This window comes from Marmota flaviventris, chromosome 8 (genome assembly GCF_047511675.1).
Source record: "Marmota flaviventris isolate mMarFla1 chromosome 8, mMarFla1.hap1, whole genome shotgun sequence".
In the NCBI taxonomy this organism is placed as follows: Eukaryota; Metazoa; Chordata; class Mammalia; order Rodentia; family Sciuridae; genus Marmota; species Marmota flaviventris.
The window spans coordinates 125369113-125382878 of NC_092505.1; the positions used below are offsets into that span (position 1 = coordinate 125369113).

General features: G+C 34.8%; 1 protein-coding gene across 3 annotated transcripts in view; it reads right to left on the reverse strand.

Annotated features, from left to right (window-relative positions):
- Positions 1-1579: 1579 nt before the first annotated feature.
- Nck1 (NCK adaptor protein 1) overlaps positions 1580-13766 on the reverse strand; it is an 84650-nt gene continuing 72463 nt past the window's right edge. For all 3 annotated transcript variants that reach the window (XM_027933965.2, XM_027933966.3, XM_071615630.1), the window contains 2 exons: positions 4307-5019; positions 1580-2269 (listed from right to left, as the gene is read on the reverse strand). In XM_027933965.2, the coding sequence (XP_027789766.1) occupies positions 2075-2269; positions 4307-5019 (908 nt within the window). In that variant the 3' untranslated portion in view covers positions 1580-2074. The remainder of the gene's footprint in view (positions 2270-4306; positions 5020-13766) is intronic.

A 13766-nucleotide genomic window follows, 5' to 3' on the forward strand; every position in this document is an offset into this window, starting at 1 on the left:
ATTTGCTATAAATAGTTGATATTTGTTCATACAAATTGCTCCTTTTAAAAATTAAGCATTCATCTTCATTTTTCATAATGAAGAGTTGGTAGAAAAAGAGAAAGCATCATTAAATGTTAAAAAGGATGTTTACTACCTAGTCATTCTACTCTCTTAAACTGTTTTCCTCAATTTATATTCATGTGATTTTACAGCCAAAAAAGCATAAATAACTTTTATTTCCGTTAAACTTATCTAATAATTAATTTAATAAAGCACTGAGAAAGATAATAAAATATGAACTATAAGATTTTAAGAACAGATATACACCATTGTCTTAATTATATTTGCTGACTTCTGTTGCTTAGTGGGAAAAGCCAGGGCTGCCACCCAGTGGCAACATTAGTCTTTAAATGATTTTAAGATTTAAATAATTTTTTTAAATATACATTTCACAACTTAAATTTTACCATCAATAACTCTGATGTATAATCTGTTTATAATAGCAGAAAATGGAAATATTCATATACTTTAGGTAATATAGGAGAAATTTTTGAAAAATATGATTTTTTAATGTTTCCTTTTAATAAGTATTTTGAATTAAAAAAATGATGGTTACTTTGCTTAAATTTAAATTTTCAGCATAATGAGAAGTATGACCACAAAATACAATGGTTGTTTCCTGTGGCTTACAGCAGTGGATTCAATACTTTTATAGAAGGGCTGGGGTTGTGGCTCAGTGGTAGCGCCCTTGCCTAACATGCACGAGGCACTGGGTTCGATTCTCAGCACCACATACAAATATATAAAATAAAGGTTCGTCAACAACTAAAAAATATTAAAAAACAAAAACAAAAAAACTTTACAGAAGCCTGTCATCCATTCACCTAAACTACAACTTGTTAAACAAAAATAAGACTTTAAAAAATAATGTAATTTTATCTAACCATAAGCACATTCCATTTCCCCCTCAGGTTTATATCAAATTTAGTGTCTCAGTCAATAAAACTCAAAGCTGAAAAGAGGTGGTGCTTGGGGAGCAGCTTAGTAGTATAGCACTTGCCAACATGTATAGAAGGCCCTGGATTTGATTCCAAGCATGGAATTGGGGTGATATGGGGTGGACATTGAAAGAAGGAAGTAAAAATAGGAAATACTGTCTCTTACAACGTATGTTTGGAGAGGAAGAAAACCAAAACGCCCTACATATCTTATTGTCTCCTATTTCCCCAAAACTTGTTCATAATTTATTTCACACGGGCATCAATATAACATGTTCTAATACAAGATGCTTTGGTAAAGTAACACTAGGAAAAAGAAAGTAACACAGAGCAGCCATTTACATTTTTAAAAGCTCAGTATCTCAGAGACTGCTTTGTTCTCGAGTAACAAGAAAAAAAAAAAATCAAAGAAAATTCTTAAGAATCGAGTGATTTTTTTGTTTCAACAGTTGTAATTAAAAATTATGTTAAGATGTTTCTAACCCATGCCCCATCTGTTTCATAGTACAGTGAAGATAATGAATGAACTGTTAAAAAATAACGGCATACACAACATACTTGGTATTTACAATGGCTTGTGACAAATACATACCTGAAAATAATTTCTAATTTTCCATTTATTATTGCTATTTAGTCACAGAAAAGATTAACACTCTCCAAGAAATTTATTTGAGCATATGCCATATATAGATATAATTTTATATGAAGAGAAACCATGGCAGAACTAATGGGGTGCCTTTACAAGGAAATCAGTAATAGGAATAAAGAAATTCTTCCATATAAAGACTTCTGATCTGTATTACTCCTTTTTTTCCTCCAAAATATAAAACCTTAATATTAGAAGCAAAGAGAAAAACAGCAAAGAAGGAAAAAGTAAAATAGAAGACCAAGGATAAGAACTGTTCTATGCAGATGCATTGCATACGTAGTATATAATGTATGGGCTGAGTTATAATAAAAATACTTATGTATTATAGTCAATTCTGAGAGTTAGAAACAGCAATTTCCAATCAAGCATGATTGGACTGACACTTCCTCAGTCTTCAATTACATGATGAATTAAAGCTGTAGAGCAGTCATTTTGATCAGCAATATCATGATAAATGCTTGACAAGATATAATTTTTCTCCTTGTTCACTTGTAAAAATTGGTGCCTTTTTGTAATGTTCTACAAGTTCTTCCATGGTGCTGAATTTACGCTGCCCAATGCAGTAGACAGTCTCTTTTAGTTGGACTTTAAAATGCTTGTTTTTCCCCTGTGCTTTTAGTGATACTGAGAAATCATTTGGCTAAAAGAGAAAAAAAAAATATATAATAGTCAACATTTTGAAAGCCATATATTTGCATTTTCATATTAAACTAATAAACTGCTAAACTCCAAGTGCTTAATAAGTACAAGGCATTATGCAAAATTTTACATTATTTCTTTTACTTCTTAAAACAAACTCTTTTTACAGATGAGAAAAATGAGGCAGAAAAGCCAACTTGCCCAATATCACCCATTTAGTTAACAAAAGAGGACTCAAAACCATGCAATCAAGAGTTTCTGAACATCTTGGTGTCCACAGCATAATAACTACAGTAAATCTTTTAGTTTAATATCTGAGGCATAATAACTGTCTTCTCTCCAGGCAGTCTACTGAATACAGGAGAAAAATCTCATACATCCACCCCATCTCTTTTCGATTTGTAGCTAATAGTAGGTGACGAAGAGGTAATACTCTGAAGTCTCAAAAATAAAAGAAACAAAGTGAGTGAGAATCAGTCTAAAGTCTAATGGAAGGTCACAAACTCAAAATCCTACAAGGGCCAAAAAAGTAATGTAAACAGGTGTCAAAAGTGGATGGACAGAGAGAATGACAGTGTACAGGCCAATCTAAAGCAGAAACTTGTCATCTGTGATTGTTGTCCTGTAGAACAATATTCAATGTTGGCAGGTCTCATCATCTTAAAAGAAAATTTTGAAGTCTGGATTCTTATACAAAATATACCTATTCAAGACCTCAACCTTAAAAATTATATTGCTCAAAATAATGGTATATTTTGCCTTATATCTAGCTCTACCCACAAGGAAATACATAGTATTCTATACTCAAGTTCATTCTTTTTTAATTAGTGGGTTTTTGTTGTTAGGTTTAAAAACAAAAGCAAACACCAACCAACCAAACAATCTTCTGAAAAATCTATATCAACATTGGAAACCTCTTTTTATTCCCAAAGTTTCAAACAGTGGGCCAGACCAGACATCTGGCCACTACTCTTACTATCAACCACCTAATCTTCTGAAGGGTTAGGTACAAGCCCCATCTCCCGGAACTTTCCCTAAGGAAGTTCAAATAATTTTCTTTTCTCTTTCAACCTTTTGTATAAATATACCTTCATTTTTTGTATAAATTATGCTCACCAAAGTCAATACTAATCATGACTTGCTAAGTGGAAGAGTAGTGCTATCAATTACCAAAGGAAAAGAGAGGTAATTTTTAAGGAAAATTAGTGTCATCAAATTTTAATATGTAAGACAATACCCAAAAGAGACCAAATAACTATATTCTTCCTCAATTTTTATGGTTTTATAGTTTTTTCATTTTATTAGTACTGTAATATAATTTACTTTTTATTGGAAATGTATTTCTAACAGTGTTAAAATAGAATTTTTTTTGCTTTTGTTTTACTGTACTAGAAATTGAACCCAGAACCTCACACATGGTAAGAAACTGCTCTACCAATCTTTTAACTTTGAAACAAGGCCTTCCTTCCTAAGTTGCTCAGGCTGGCCTCAAACTTTTGATCCTCCTGCCTCAGTCTCTCCCAAGCCCTTGAGATTATAGGTGTGTACCACCTCATCCAGCACTAAAATAGATTTATAAAGTATAAAATAAAAGTGTATTTTGATTTTCAAACAACCAATATGAAGAAACTTAAATATCAATTTTTTAAATTTTGGGAATTTCTATGTTTTAAAGACTACAGTGATTATTTTCTAATATATTGCATCTGATAGCAATTTAAGAAATATTTTCCTGGTTTTATCTACTGCATTATTCTACTTTAAATGAAGATGTCAATGTTTAATTTTCTTCCTTTTTCTGTTTAATGCAACAGAACACATTCCAGGAACACCAAATCAACACAACTGGACAAGGCCAAATAAATTCAGTGTAATATCACTGCTACAGCTATGTTTTATTCAAGATACATATAGTTAGAAAAAACAGCAACTTTACCTTCAGAACATTTATGCTTAGGTCCCAGCATACAAATTCTCTTTATTTATTTATTTTAATACCCACAGCTCTGTTTCCATTTACCTTTGAAAATCAACTTACCGAAGATTCACTATCACGAATGAGGAAATCCCCTTCATGCCCTCTTTCATTTAATGCCATTTCTGCTTGATGCCTGGTGACTTTGCCATAATACCAAGGATTGCCAGCAAACTTTCCAGTGAGTGAAGGCCTAATGTAATCACACTGTGGAGGTGATGGCTCCAAACCTGAGGTTAATGGATTATTCTGCATAATGGTAACATAGTTTTTTGGTACCAGACCAACCATTCCATTGATCTTCCTGCATTTCCACCATTCTGGGTCATTTTCTGGTTTTTCAATAACATCCATTACATCACCTTTCTCAAAATTAAGTTCTTCATCATTGGATGAGCTGAATGGGTAAAGAGCCTGTACCACATGCAACACTTGCCCACTATTTAAGTTATTGACAACTGCTGCTAATTTCTCTGACAGAGAACCCACATGGTCACCCAAGGGACTGTCACCTTCTTCAGTTACATAGTTTGAAGGGAACCATCCAATTTGTCCATTGTAGCTACCCCGCCACCACCCATCACTGCATTTCTCCATGACGATCACCTTCGTCCCTTTTATCAATGATAATTCATCCTCTCTCTCAGCCATGTAGTTAAATTTCACATAGGCAGGCATATTGAGGTCATAGAGACGTTCCCCTGGGTCAACAAAGCTATCATCAGCAGGAGATGCAGAATCTGGAACACTAGGTTTTCTTTTCACTTTTCCAATGCCTGTTTAAAAGAAGAGAAGGTAATAAGAATATAAGTGACTACCAAAAACACCAATTTATTCATTATATAAAAATAATCCTCAATTCTATGTAGTTTGTTTTGTTTTTTAGTTTTAAGCCTTTACATGTAGATAACAAATGTCTGTGTAGCATAAACATCTTTTTGGAAATGAGATAAAAATTCTCCTTTCCTAGCACCAAAACAGGCTGGTAGACCAATGGTACGGAATAGAGGACACAGAGACAAATCCACAAAATTACAACTACCTTATATTAGACAAAGGTGCTAAAATTATGCACTGGAGAAAAGATAGCATATTCAATAAACGGTGCTGGGAGAACTGGAAATCCATATGCAATAAAATGATTGAATCCCTTTCTCTCACCATGCCCAAAAATCAACTCAAAATGGATCAAGGAGCTGGGAATCAAACCAGAGACTCTGCGTCTAACAGAAGATGGTTGGCCCTAATCTTCATCACGTGGGGGCAGGCCCCAAATTCCTTAATAAGACACCTATAGTATAAGAGTTAAAACCAAGAATCAACAAATGGGATTAATTCAAACTAAAAAGTTTTTTCTCAGCAAGAGAAATAATATGTGAGGTGAACAGGGAGCCTCCATCCTGGGAACAAATCTTTACCCCTCAAACATCAGATAGAGCTTTAATCTCTAGAGTAAACAAAGAACTCAAAAAGTTAAAAAACAACCCAATCAACAAATGGGCCAAGGACCTGAACAGACACTTCTCAGAAGAGGATATACAATCAATCAACAAATACATGAAAAAATGCTCACCAACTCTAGCAATCAGAGAAATGCAAATTAAAACTACTCTAAGATACCATCTCATTCCAATAAGAATGGCAGCCATTATGAAGTCAAACAACAATAAGTGCTGGTGAGGATGCAGGAGGAAAAAGGTACACTCATACCCTGCTGGTGGGACTGCAAATTGGTGCAGCCAATTTGGAAAGCAGTATGGAGATTCCTGGGAAAGCTGGGAATGGAACCACCATTTGACCCAGCTATTCCCCTTCTCGGATATACCCAAAGACCTAAAAAGAGCATACTACAGGGACACAGCCACATCAATGTTTATAGCAGCACAATTCACAATACCTAGACTGTGGAACCAACCTAGATGCCCTTCAATAGATGAATGGATAAAAAAAAAAAAAATGTGGCATTTATACACAATGGAATATTACTCAGCACTAAAAAACAACAAGATCATGGCATTTGCAGGGAAATGGATGGCATTAGAGCAGATTATGCTAGATGAAGTTAGCCAATCCCTAAAAAACAAATGCTGAATATCTTCTCTGATATAAGGGGAGTGACTCAAAATGGGATAGGGAGAAAGAGCATGAGAAGAAGATCACCACTAAATAGGGAAGAGAGGTGGGAGGGAAAAGGAGGGAGAAGGGGAATTGCACGGAAGATGGAAGGAGACCCTCATCGTTATACAGAATACATGTATGATGTTGTGAGGAGAAAAAAAAAGTGTGTCACATTAGATTGGGTAGAGAGAAGTAATGGGAGGGATAGGGAGGGGAAGGGGGGATAGGAAGAGCGGCAGAATAAAATAGACATTATTATTGCTGTATGTTTATAGATGACTGTATGACCAATGTGATTCTGCAACCTGTACAATCAGAAAAATGAGAAATTATACCCCATTTGATTCAAATGGATGAATTGTCAAGATCATTGTACTGTCATGTGTAGCTAATATAAATAAATAAAATTGTAATGCAAAAAAAAGAGCTCATGTACAATGACATAATTTGGTGTGAACATACTTTATATATGGAGTTACAAAAAATAGTGCTGTGAATGGATAATTATGAATATAATGCACTCTGCTAATGTCATGAAATTAATTAATTAATTAATTCTCCTTTCCTAATCACAGATTTAATCTCAGCTATGTGACTGTTTACCTTTTCATCTTGGTTCCTGTCAAAGACCTGGAAGTAACCACATAATTATAAAGTTGTCATACATTAATAGACTTCCTCTTAAATGTTAATATACATTACTTTTTCTCATAGCTATAATCTAAGCATAAAAAAGGCTCCACCAAACTCATACTAATCTCATTAACCTGGATTTTATAATTAGCTGTATAGACACAAAAGAAAAACTTAAATTAGAACTTAATATGCAATATAAAATTGTAGTGATGTCTGGGTGGGTAATCTTCTCATTTGCTTTTTTAGTTCCCAGAACCAGCAAACTCGATCTCATATTTATTTTAAAATGATGTATTATTTACTGTTTTGTCTCCCTCCACCCATTCACATGTAACCTCCACAAGGGCAGGGAATTTTGGTTACAGACATAATTCCAGGGACCTTATTAAATGCTCAAAACTAGCAGATATTTATTTATTTATTTTGAGAGAGAGAGAGAGAGAGAGAGAGAGAGAGAGAGAGAGAGAGAGAGAGAGAGAATTTATTTATTTACTTATTTTTTTTTTAGTTTTCGGCGGACACAACATCTTTGTTTGTATGTGGTGCTGAGAATCGAATGAGGGCCGCACGCATGCCAGGCGAGTGCGCTACCGCTTGAGCCATATCCCCAGCCCAAAACTAGCAGATATTTAAACTTCTAAAATTCCTTCCTACTGTCTCAAAACTTTCTCATTACCCTCACTCATTTTCTTCAGCCAAGTCCCTAAACTTTGATCCTTTTGAGTTAAAAATATAACCATTCCTCTTTTGAAACTCTTTGGCATCCTTGTTTCCCTCTCATTCAATTTTGTTAAGTCTACAAACATATTAGAATCTTCTACTCCAAAATAAAGTCACTTCTGCTCACAAACTCTTGAGAATCTGATTCTTTATATCTGCCAATGCTATCAAAATTGCCCAATTAAAACATGAAAATTGTGCCACCACCTTACTGCCAAATCTGAATCTTTTAGAGTCCCCAGTCTTCTCAATATCTTCATGCAGCAACCAAGATCACAGACCTCTCTCTCCAGTATGTTTTCTTTCTCTGAACTTTCCTGAGTATCCTGTTCTCTCTCCTGACTACTTATTCTTTTTTTATTTTTAAAGGAAAAAGCATTCTTTTTTTCTTAACCTTTATTTTTTAAATTTATTTTTATGTGGTGCTGAGGATCAAACCCAGTGCCTCACACGTGCTAGTCAAATGCTCTACCACTGAGCTACAACCCTACCCCTAAATATTCTTGTATAGCCTGTGTGGGCTCCTCTAAACCTTGCTATTATGATGTACTTGTGTGTTTTCCTTTATATGAAAGTGAAATTCTCAAGGACAGAAAACTAAATCTTATTCCTTTGTATCTCCAATGCTTGGTAGTACCCACATTAGTAGTAGGAACAAAGTGAATGTTTGCTGAATAAGTAGGTGAATGATTGTTCCTGGGTTAAAAGTGTTTTCCAAAATGACATGCCTGGCCTATTTCAAGGAAATTATACACTTTCATTTTAACTTCTATGTAGAAGATGCTTAGATCTATTTGCAGCTCTAAGCTCTTTCTCGAATTCAAGCACCAGAATTCCAATTGTCATTAGATAGCTACAGGTTATATTAGTATCTCAAACCCAGTACTATGTCCACATAAAAATAATCTCTTTTATACTCATAAATCAATTTTCTCTCCTCTAGTTTTCTGACTTTTGGTTAACAGTTTCATCATTCTTAAAAATTTCTACATCAGAAGTAATTATCACAGTAGGGAAGTCCAGGGCTCCCACTAAATACTATCAGAATTAACTTTTGCATAACAAAACCCTGAAACTTATTAAAAAAATGTATAAAAACTAAGGCAAGGATTAGTTAAGAAAGCTAATGCTGTGTGCTGCCTACCATTCCCCACACTCCAAGTCAGTATAAGGCTGTAAGGGCACCAACCTGCACTCCCAATGCCTGAGGGAGTGACACAAATTTTTAAACAATTGTGATTGTGGGTTTCAACTTGTCTGGCAGTTCCCGGAAGAACTAGCACAATGGTTTGCCTTGGGTTTGCCTTACTGGAGCATTCCCAGGGTTAGGGTGTCTTTCTGGGTGGCTTTTAACTAAATCATTGCATTGATTCAGCAGCCTGCGGCAAGGATCAACAATTGAAACAAGGGACAGATCACAGAAAGCCTGAAAAGGAAGATGATGGGAAAAAATATACATAGAATAATAAGGGATTTTTTTAAAGCTCTTGTAAATACCAGATGTTATGGTTTGGATGTGAGGTGTCCCCCAAAAGCTCACGTGTGAGACAATGTAAGAAAGTTCAGAGAAGAAATAATTGAGTTATGACAGCCTTAACCCAATCATTTAATTAATCACTTGATGACTGAAGGAAGGTGAGGCGTGGCTAGGGGGAGGTGGAGCACTGGGGGTGTGGCTTAGAGGAGGTGGGGGCACTGGGGGTGTAGCTTTGGGTGCACAGTTGTAACTGGCAAGTGAAGATCTCTCTCTGCTTTCTGATGGAACCACTTCCCTTCACCACACTCTTCTACCATGATGTTCAGTCCCACCTTGAGCCCTGAGGAATGGAGCCAGCTGTCTATTGACTGAGACCTCTGAAACCATGAGCCCCCAAAATATTAAGAAAATTTCATGTATTTAGAAGAATAAAATAAAATAGAAATAAATTTAGCCTAAGAAGTATAAATTTACACAATTATAAAATACTGTTGAAAGAAATCAAAGAAAACTAAATAAATAGACATCCTGATGCTAAATTTCAGATTTGGCAAGGGACTTTAAGTAGCCAAAACACTCTTGAAAATGGAAAAGGTGGAAGACTCATCAGTTTTGTGCTCAACTTACTACAAAGCCAAAATAATCAAAATAGTGTTGTGTTAAGATAAAGGCAGACAGATGAACAAAACTGAATTCTGAAATTCCTGAAACTCATCAGCTATGGACTCATCAGCTAGTAGTTTTTGTCAAGGGCACTAAGACCATTTGATAAGGAGAAAAAATAATCTTTTCAATGAATAGTACTGGGGAAAATCCATATTTAAAAGAATGACACTGGACTCCACATCATATATAAAAATAAACTCAAAATGGACCAATGACCCAATTTTTTTAGAGCTAAAACTATAAAACTCTTAGAAGAACATACATGAGTACATCTTTATGATTTTGGATTTAGCAATGGATTCTTAAGTTATTGACACCAAAAGCACAAGGAACCCTCCCTCTCAAAAGAAAGAAAAATTATTTTCTTCATTGAAAATTAAAAACATTTATGCACAAGGATACTTTCAAGAAAATGAAGCCAGATGTTGTGGGGCATGCCTTTAATCCCAGTTACTCAGAAGGCTGAGGCAGGAGGATGGCAAGTTTGATGCCAGCCTTAGCAACTTAGCAAGACCCTGACTCAAAAAATAAAAGGTCTGGGTGGGCAGGCCACTGATAGAGTGCACCTGAGTTCAATCCCTAGTATTGCAAAAAACACAACCTACAAAAATAGGTTGTATATTATAATTCTGATTAACAGTCTAGAGCATAAAAAGACCTCTTAGAAGCCAAAGATAAAAACAATTAGAAAAGGATACACAAATAAATATTTTTCCAAAGAAAATATACAAATAGTCAACAAGCACAAAAAAGTTGCTGAACAGCATCAACCATTAGAGAAATGCAAATCAAAACCATGCAATAACTTCATACCCACTAGGATGGCTATAAACAAACAGATAAGAAAGAGAAGTGTTGGAAACGATATAGAGAGACTGGAACCCTCTCACAGTGCTGGGCAGCATGTAAAATGATGATACAGGAGACAATTTCACAGTTCCTCAAAAAGTTAAACAATTACCATATATTCCAGCAATTCCTTCCCCAGGAATATAACATCAAAGAACTGAAAATAGATATGCAAACAAATACTTATATATGAATATTCACAGCATCATTAATCATAATAACCAAAACACGAGAACTTGAATTTTTAAAGAATACAATTCAGTGATATTGAAGAACTTTAACAATATTATACTGTCCAACAGATAAGTAGAAAAACAAAATGTGACATCGATCCATAAAATGGAATATTATTCAGCAATAAAAGGAATGAAGTACTGACACATGGATTAACGTTGAAAATATTATGTTAAGTGAAAGGCACAAGATCATATATTGTATGGTTCCATTTGTATGAAATATCTGGAACAGGTAAATTCAGAGAGACAGAAGGCAGATTAGTGGTTCCCAGGGGCTAAAAGAGAGAAGGGAAGTGGAGAGTGACCGTTTAACAGGTACAGGGTTTCCTTCTTCAATGTTGTTTTGGAATTAGAAATGAAAGGATGTTGATGTTTGTCCTCGATATCAATGAATTGCATATTTTAAAATGGTTAATTTTATGTTACATGAATTTTACCTCTTCTCTTTTTAACCCTTGTACTCTAATACTAAGTTATATCCCCATTGCCCACCCCTACCAAAATTTTTTAGGTGTCTTAAAGCAAATCCTTAAGAGTTTTCTTATCATATCTCCTTACTATCAACACTGTTTCCATTACTGTCATTCTAGTTCAGGCCTATTATGTAGTACATGAACTTCAATACTCTTTAAATGACAGCAATTTCCTTCCTAATCTCTCCCTAATTCAACCCATCATGCATCCACATCAACCAGTCTAATCATTCTATAAATACAGTCACAATCACACTAATACCACTGCTCAAAAGTCAACAGTAGGGCTACAGATGTAGTTCAGTGGCAGAGTGCTTGCCTAGCATGTGTGAGGCCCGGGTTCTATCCCCACACTCTAAGTAAGTAAATAAGAGAAATACTCTGCCTAGAGTCTACTGCCCTCTCTGTAGAGTGTTCTCAACCTTCCTTTCCAGTTCTATGGTACAAACTATTTTCAAAAAGCATAAATGTTGAATCAGCCTTTGAGTTTTAATTCCAGCTCTACTACTTAATTAATTATGGGATCTTGAGCATGTCATTCCACTTTTTCTGAGCTTAGAAATATAGAAAATGCCACTTACCACATAAGAGTGTGTTGAGAGTTGAATAAAATAATACCCAATAACTGTATAGTAAATACAGCAAATGTTAAATAAAAGCATATTTCTAATAATGCTCTTCACTAAATCTTAATGAAAGTGGGCTGGCTTTAAATTCCCTAAAATGTTTCCATTCTTCATGACTTAGTTTACCCTGTTTGCTAGTTTCTTTCCTAAAACCACATTAAAACTCCAGTCTCTCAAAAACCAACTCATAGTCATTTAAAAGCATCATATCAAATAATAACTTTATTATTAATATTCTTGCTCCATGTTTCTCAATATCCTTCATTTTCCATGCCTACTTCCAATGACATGTTAAGCTCTCCTTTTTTTTCAAATATCCTAGCACCCTGTATTTCTGAGGCACCTGCATTAGAGACATTGGTCTATTAAGTCCATCTACTAGAACATAAGCTTTCCAGGAAGAGTGTTGTATGCCTGGTTGATCTTTTGCGTTTCTTATACCATCAGTGTCTGCACACAGCAGACACTCATACTACATGTTTGTTAAATGGAATATGGGTATACAAATACAAAAATATTTTTCTGAAAATGAAGACTAGTGTAGAAATGATTTTTAATTCTGAAAGAGATAATGTCTAAGATGAATTATATATGATCAAGAAAGGAATGAAGAATTTTTGGACAAATCCAACAACTAAAATGTTAAGTGAGAAAACATCAGGAAGAGCCTATTTTACTCTTAGAGGCCAGAAATATTTCAAAGAAGAACATAAGCTTAGAATATTTGTTTTCTATACAGCACAAAACCCTTTGTGATGTCTTCAACCTCAGACCCATTTCTCCCTGACAAAGACACTACAACTAATGTGCCACAGGAAGCTGTCAACCTCCTCAGGGTTACTTAAAACTCATGTTCTTTGAAGGGTCTGGAGCTTGTAATTTATGTTTTTCTGCCTAAAACACTGCCCAACCTCATTCTTCAAGAAGTAGTCTAGATTACCTACTCACTGAAGATTTCTCTCTCCCCCTGCAAAACAGTTCACATATTATTCCTATGTGCCATTACTATTCTTTGTATTTTAACTGGAAGATCCCCTTTATACCATTATTTGCTTCCTTGAGGTCAAACATTTAATTATCTTTCTATCCTCTATTCTCTGTGTCTGACCCATATTAAATGTTCTTTAAATGTTTATCATGTGAATAACTGAACAAATGCAAGCATACTGGTAAGCAATTTTTGAGAAGGGTCTGTGTATCAGTCTTTGTTTCCATTGCTAGAAAATTATGGAACTTCCAATCTCTCATCATCAAAGTATTTCACAAAGCTGTACAAACAAAATGTGTTAGCATCTCTCAGCTTCTCAATTATGTTATAATCAGCAACAATTAGATCTTTTCACAACAGGTCTTCCTTCAATCAATATATTCTCTTTTCTAAATCGTTCCCTGTCTTGTTTGTTCAGGCTATTGTAACAAAAATATACCATAAATTGGGTAACTTATAAACAAGTGAGATTTACTTCTCACAGTTCTAGAAGCCAAAAGTCCAAATTCAAGGCACTGACAAAACTATATCTAGTGAGAGCCTGTTCCTCATGGATGGTACCTTCCTTTAAATGGCAGAAGGAGCAAACAAGGTCCATTGGGCCTCTTTGATAAGGTCATTAATACCATTCATGGCAACTATGCCCTGATGACCTTCTCACCACCATTTAACACTATTACATTGATGATATAAATTTCTGAATATACAGCCTGGTTATTGTTAGCTTTGCTTCT